Genomic DNA, 7,312 nt, shown 5'->3' with positions numbered 1-7,312 from the left:
GTAGCCTAATGGTTAGAGCGTTGGATTTGTAACCGAAAGGTTGCCAGATTAAATCCCCGAGTTGACAAGGTAAAAAAATATGTCGTTCTGAACAAAGCAGGGGCAGAACCCACTGTTCCTAGGCCGTAATTGAAAATCAGAATTTGTTCGTAACTGACTTGCCTAGTTAAATAAAGGCACAAATTAAACACCCTTTTATAACCCTGAAAGGAAAAGCTGACGAGGACAGCGCCGCTTGAACTGACTGCAGGTTCAAAGTTGATCAGATTAAGTGCATTTGTGATCCTCACTCGTACACACTGGGCACAGTGTGAGAACAGCTCCCTGAGAGAGACAAAAATCCCTTTTGGAGGTGAGTTGCCATTGTTTTTTTTGCAATGTATTCATCTTCTTATCCCTTTTAAATGAATAAGGGGTGTTTTCCAAGTTGATCAATAACATAATAAATGCATGGCCTAATGGGGACTGATTTTTGTGAATATGGAATTTCAGCTGTAGGGTTCTTTGAACCTATATTCTGAATTAACTTTATTCTGCAAAAATGCTATTTTCATTAAGATAATATGACACTGATTGGTCAATGGATTCAGAGACTGATCTCATTGACTGTTCTCAGGGTGCAGTCTGGTATTCACCTAGTTAACACCGAGGTACATGGGGGTTGTTGTTGTTGGAGTGCACTTTGGCCATTCAGTTGAGCCGCTGGATTAGTCTTTTGCTCAAATCTATTATGACAGTCTCTGTTTTCCAGCAGATCTTTAAACCTCAACCTCTGAACTGTTTTGGAAACGCAGTAGTCCATCATTGTAGGATCAAAGACTACAATAGTATTGTTAGTTTAAACGCCACATGTACCCTTCCCACTGAGCAAAAACTGTTTGAATCAAGGTTTCCACATCATTTCGACAGAAATAATGAAGTGATGATGTTCTGTGGAAAACGGATTGGATTTTCAAAAAGTCATCAATGTAGGGGAATTTAGTATTTTTTTCAACAAACTTTTAACCAAATTCAAATGAGAGGGGGAAATATTTGGTTGATTTTAAGTTTCATTCGCGTTAGTTAGTAACTCAATCAAAACGAGACGTTGAACTGGCATATGTGCCCACTGTCCAGTGGGTTGAATGACATGATACAATAATTATTTGAGATATCTGGGGTTAATAATATCCAGAAAATGTATGTAGTAAACAGCTACATATAAACACATTTAATATCAGCGATAGCTTACTCCCAATGATTACCCAATCAATGTTTTTTTTTTTTACAGAATTGGCACAGTGGTCTAAGGCGTCACTACAGACCCTGGTTCGATTCCTCTATCCTCGTGCTGTATCACGATCGGCCGTGATGGGGAGTGAACAATAATTAAAATGGTGTGGCTACTCGCTTCTATCTGAGTTGTAGAGGAACACATGTAGTACGGTTTTCAGGTTGTTACATTGCAAATGCCATAATCATCAAAGGACTTGACAGGTTTGATGCGTTAGAAAGTATCACCATATCACCCTACCTTGATCGGTAAACTGACACAGTCATTGCGGTTGAGGTCGGAACATTTCGATGGTGTATCAACCTCTCCTGATAAGACGGAATATTTGGTTGTTGCACATAAATAATACTGAAACTACAGGTGTACAGAGACTGCTCGCTTCTCCGCAGTAAGGTCAATGACAGCTACAATTTCTACATTTTTTTGGAGTTGAATTAATATTATTTTATTGAACCTTAATTAAAGTGTTTTACATTTAACTGTAGTCAAGTCCACAACTATGCGATAATATAAGGGTGCCACACTCAAATGCACTGCTTTATGTTGAGCTAAAGCTACTTAAGCTAGCGATCTATTTTCTCTGTGCGGTTATAGTAAACAACACATCGTGAACACCATTGCCAGGCATTAGTTCGCAAGCTCGGTGGCTCTGTCCATGCCATTACGTGCCCTTTCTTTGACATTATTCTGTTCCGCTAACTGACTAGCTTGAGTGTTAGCTGAACCAGTAGGCTTGAGGAGACGAGATCCAGGATCCTTAAATTCAGCTCTGCAAACGTTCTGACGTGAAAATACGATCGGTACTCAACAAAATATAGACTCAATATTCTGGTGAGTACCGAACGTATTTTGACATAACGCTTGCAGAGCTGGTTTGATGGGACTTTGAATTGAAGGATCCCTGGGTGTCAGATGAGATCTCGTCTCTTCAAGCCCAGGTACTGATTCAAGTGTTAGCTAGCTAGCTAATCCTGTTAACGTTAGCCCTTCGTGCAAACGTAACTAGCTAGTCTAACACTGAGGTGAATGGGAGGACCCAACAGAAGAGTGACTAATCCCTCCCCATGACGTTGCCAGCTTTAGCTTGACAGCTTGCTACTAGTCACTAGGTCACTTTCTCAAACTGTTACTGGCTGGTGGGTTTCAGAAGTTAAGTGGCTTTTTGCTTTGCTACATTTCTATACCCCAAACTAGTTTGCTTGACTTTTCAGCTGAGGCTCTGCACATTTGACAGCTAACCCAATCGATCACTTTACTATGCTGTCCTAAACAATGCCCTGATTTGTCTGTTAATTAAGTGTCCTTAATTGGCTTGTGGTCCTCTTAGCTGTAGGCTTTATCAGCAGGTCTTTTCCCAGTGTTTGTGGAAACCGTTAAGAGCTTAGCCAAGTGGCCTAAATTGTATTATTTAATAGGCACAGAGAATTTAGCTGCTCGTGTGACAGGAACTATCAAATCAGTTGGCATGTAGACTGGTAGGAAATGGACATTGGACTTGTTAATGATTAGAATGGAGGTGGGTTAAGATCAGAGGTCAAACTCTACAAGTAACAAGAGCTAAGGGCTGACCAACTCAGCTCCTTGCTCAGTCAACTCTGATGAACTTTTTGCAACGCTACTTTCTCTGCTGCGGGATACTCAAGTAAACAATTCCTAAAATCAGAAGTTGTCACTGCACAACAGAGCAAATTCATTATTAATATGCGTCCTTTTCATTCCTCCTCTTTCTCTGCAGGTTGGCACGATGGCCCAGTCATCAGACAACAAGGTTCTGGTCCTGGGTGTGTTGGCTGGAGCAGCTGGCCTCAGCCTGGGTGCCGTGGCATTGTACAACAGCCGGAGGGCCATGCCACAGAGTGGACACAGTGAGCAGTACCTCAGCAGTAATGACCAGCGGGCGGCTGGAGCCAGTATGGTGGTGGGGGGGATGCTGGGTCAGGCTGAGGTTCTAGATCGTCTCGGAGCCCTGATCCAGTGTGTGTCAGAGCTGAAAGATGAGGTGCGGGCGCTAAAGAGTGCCATCCCAAAGCTGCAGGACCACGTGAGGGATGAGCTGAGAGGACGCGAGGGGGGCGTGGCTCGCATCAGGGCAGGCCCACCAAACCGCACTATACCCACACGCAGGAGGAGAGTAGCCAGAGCTGAAGGCCAAAGCTCAGAGGAGGGGGCTGAGAGTGAAGGAGGGTGAGTCCCATCTTTCTCTCTGGCATTGTCACATGTTGGTTGTTTCAGATACAGGGGGGTGAAATCCACACATCACAATGATTTCATAGAAAAAAAACAAGGAAATGTTCACAGTATTTGCAATGCCTTTATTTCTATGTTTAATGGAACAGCTCCAAAACTCTGACTTGTTTTGGCATGAGATCTCATTTAAAATGTCCTACAATGATATTATTACAGTTTGCTACATAATCTTCTCTGTCCAAGCATCCACCACACCCTTTGGCCTTTTTATACTCAAATTCTGGTTTCCTCTCTGCCAGCTGCACCACCTTAACTATCCCACCTGTACTTGATCAATATCTTAATAAGCCAAAGTCACATGCTCACCCTACATCACCAGACTTTTTGATTTGCTCAGTCATTATATGTGGTAAAATAAGAAGTACTGTATGTGAATTTGCCTAGGGTGTCAGAGAGTGGAATCTAGCGCCACACGCCCAGTCATTCTCCATCTACAGCCAAATAGCTTGATCACACGACAGGCTTGAATAACAAACAACAGATGTCTGCTTTTAAATGCACTGCCTCTTAAAATTCCTCTTTATGAAAACAATATATTAACAGGTAAGTAGTGACTATTAAAACAAGGCACTTGTGTTAACAGTCAGGCTTAACTTGCACAGCTTTTCTTGGGCATGAATGCATTCAGAATGTCTTGTCTCAAAGCTTTGTGGGAAATTTCCTGCCTATTGCTTGATATTCATATTATTCACATAGGCTACTGGACTTTTTTAGGGGCTGGATCAGCATTAATATTGCAGATAGATTGTAGCTTCCATCAATGTAATTGTCTGAATAATTTCTAATCCCCCATATATTTTTGAGGTATATACAGTTGAAGTCAGAAGTTTACATACACTTAGGTTGGAGTCATTAACTTTTCAGCCACTCCACAAATGTCTTGTTAAAAATTATAGTTTTGGCAAGTCTGTTAGGACATCTACTTTGTGCATGACGTAAGTCATTTTTTCCAACAATTGTTTACAGACAGATTATTTCACTTATAATTCACTATCACAATTCCATTGTGTCAGAAGTTTACATACACTAAGTTGACTGGGCCTTTAAACAGCTTGGAAAATTCCAGAAAATGTCATTTGCTTTAGAAGCTTCTGATAGGCTAATTGACATCATTTGAGTCAATTGGAGGTGTACTTGTGGATGTATTTCAGTGCCTACCTTCAAACTCAGTACCTCTTTGCTTGACATCATGGGAAAATGAAAAGAAATCAGCCAAGACCTCAGGAAAAAATTGTGGACCTCCACAAGTCTGGTTCATCCTTGGGAGCAATTTCTAAATGCCTGAAGGTACCATGTTCATTTGTACAAACAATCGTACGCAAGTATAAACACCATGGGACCACACAGCCGTCATACTGCTCAGGAAGGAGATGTGTTCTGTCTCCTAGAGATGAATGTGCTTTGGTGCGAAAAGTGCAAATCAATCCCAAGACAACAGCAAAGGAACTTGTGAAGATGCTGGTGGAAACGGGTACAAAAGTATCTATATCCACAGTAAAACAAGTCCTATATTGACAATCTGAAAGGCCGCTCAGCAAGGAAGAAGCCACTGCTCCAAAACCGCCATAAAAAAGCCAGACTACGGTTTGCAACTGCACTTTGGGACAAAGATTGTACTTTTTGGATAAATGTCCTCTGGTCTGATGAAACAAAAATAGAACTGTGTGGCCATAATAACCATCGTTATGTTTGGAGGAGAAAGGGGGAGGCTTGCAAGCCGAAGAACACCATCCCAAATGTGAAGCTCGGGGGTGGCAGCATCATGTTGTGGGGGTGCTTTGCTGCAGGATGGACTGGTGCCCTTCACAAAGTAGATGGCATCATGAGGGAGGAAAATTATGTGGATATATTGAAGCAACATCTCAAGACATCAGTCAGGAAGTTAAAGCTTGGTCACAAATGGGTCTTCCAAATGGACAATGACCCCAAGCATACTTCCAAAGTTGTGGCAAAATGGCTTAAGGACAACAAAGTCAAGGTATTGGAGTGGCCATCACAAAGCCCCGAACTCAATCCTATAGAAAATCTGTGGACAGAACAGAGAAGGCGTGTGCGAGCAAGGAGGCCTACAAACCTGACTCAGTTACACCAGCTGTCAGGAGGAATGGGCCAAAATTCACCCAACTTATTGTGGGAAGCTTGTGGAAGGCTACCAGAAACGTTTGACCCAAGTTAAACAATTTAAGGGCAATGCTACCAAATACTAATTGAGTGTATGTAAACTTCTGACCCACTGGGAATGTGATGAAATAAATTAAACCTGAAGTAAATCTCTCTCTACTATTATTCTGACATTTCACATTCTTGAAATAAAGTGGTGATCCTAACTGACCTAAGACAGGGAATTTTTACTAGAACACACAATTTTTACATGAACACACAATCCCTCCATTAGTCCTCACACTGTCCGCAATAGGCTGAGAGCGGCTGGACAGAGGGCTTGTTCACCTGTTGTAAGGAAGGTCCTCACCAAACATCACTGGCAACAACGTCGTTATGGGCACAAACCCGCTCGTCGATGAACCAGACAGGACTGGCAAAAAGTGCTCTTCACTGACGTGTCGCGGTTTTGTCTCACCATGGGTGATGGTCGTATTCACGTTTATTGTCGACGGAATAAGCGTTACACCGAGGCCTGTACTTTGGAGCGGGATCGATTTGGAGGTGGAGGGTCCGTCATGGTCTGGGGTGGTGTGTCACTGCATCATCAGACTGAGCTTGTTGTCATTGCAGGCAATCTCAAGGCTGTGCGTTACAGGGAAGACATTCTCCTCCCTCACGTGATACCCTTCCTGCACACTCATCCTGACATGACCCTCCAGCATGACAATGCCACCAGCCATACTGCTTGTTCTGTGCGTGATTTCCTGCAAGACAGGAATGTCAGTGTTCTGCCATGGCCAGCGAAGAGCCCTGATCTCATTCCCATTGAGCCCATCTGGGACCTGAGGGTGAGGGCTAGGGACATTACCCCGAAAAATGTCCGGGAACTTGCAGGTGCCTTGGTGGAAGTGTACATTTATGCACATTTCTGTTTTGGTGAGTAGAGTAAATCTGAATGTTGCATTTTCATTCATTTATTTTACCAGGGTGAATTGACTGAGAACACATTCTCATTTACTGCACCGACTTGGGGAATAATTATAGGGGACTGAATGACCCAATTGGAAGCTGTGGATGATTAGGTAGCCATGATGGTATGAGGGCCAGATTGGGAATTTAGCCAGGACACCAGGGTTAACACCCCTACTCTTACTATAATTGCCATGGGATCTTTAGTGACCACAGAGAGTCAGAACACCCGTTTAACGTCCCATCTGAAAGACTGCACCCTACACAGGGCATTGACCCCAATCTCTCTCCTGGGTCATTGGTGACCAGAGGAAAGAGTACCTCCTACTGGCCCTCCAATACCACTTCCAGCACAGTCTCCCATCCGTTGGGTATGAGGATTACTCTGACGTTGCGACAAGAATGACCTAACGGCCATCCAAGTTATGGCTTTCCCTTTTTCATGTCCAATAAACATACATGATCTTTGTAACTACAAGCCAACACCAGATGGTTTCTAGTGGAAGACTGCAATTATGGTACTATGTCCCATTTACACAAAACAGAAAAGATGAGTGAGGCTATTCTGTTACGTGTATTTGCAGAATGGTCTTGATCTCTGAAAAAAACATATGAAAGCGTGTCTGATGTTTTCTAGTGTTGATTGTGATGTTCCTGAGACTTCCCTGTTTCTTTTTTTTTGACAAGTTTATATACATTTTACGGACACAATCTATTTTA

The 7,312-nt window shown here is 42.8% G+C and overlaps 1 protein-coding gene across 7 annotated transcripts in view; it reads left to right on the top strand.

Annotated features, from left to right (window-relative positions):
- The first annotated feature begins 249 nt into the window (after window positions 1-249).
- LOC112252829 (regulator of microtubule dynamics protein 2) overlaps window positions 250-7,312 on the top strand; it is a 71,952-nt gene continuing 64,889 nt past the window's right edge. Inside the window, exons 1-2 of one of the 7 annotated variants that reach the window (XM_024424468.2) lie at window positions 250-352; window positions 3,009-3,457. In XM_024424468.2, the coding sequence (XP_024280236.1) occupies window positions 3,018-3,457 (440 nt within the window). In that variant the 5' untranslated portion in view covers window positions 250-352; window positions 3,009-3,017. Of the gene's footprint in view, window positions 353-1,288; window positions 1,377-1,541; window positions 1,667-2,427; window positions 2,790-2,825; window positions 2,916-3,008; window positions 3,458-7,312 lie in introns of those variants that run through there. The other 6 variants (XM_024424467.2, XM_024424469.2, XM_024424470.2 and 3 more) reach the window with 6 other exon arrangements.

The sequence above is a fragment of the Oncorhynchus tshawytscha genome, linkage group LG06 (genome assembly GCF_018296145.1).
Source record: "Oncorhynchus tshawytscha isolate Ot180627B linkage group LG06, Otsh_v2.0, whole genome shotgun sequence".
In the NCBI taxonomy this organism is placed as follows: Eukaryota; Metazoa; Chordata; class Actinopteri; order Salmoniformes; family Salmonidae; genus Oncorhynchus; species Oncorhynchus tshawytscha.
The sequence above is the reverse complement of the archived record's forward strand: the minus strand, read 5'-3'. Positions and strand labels throughout refer to the sequence as shown.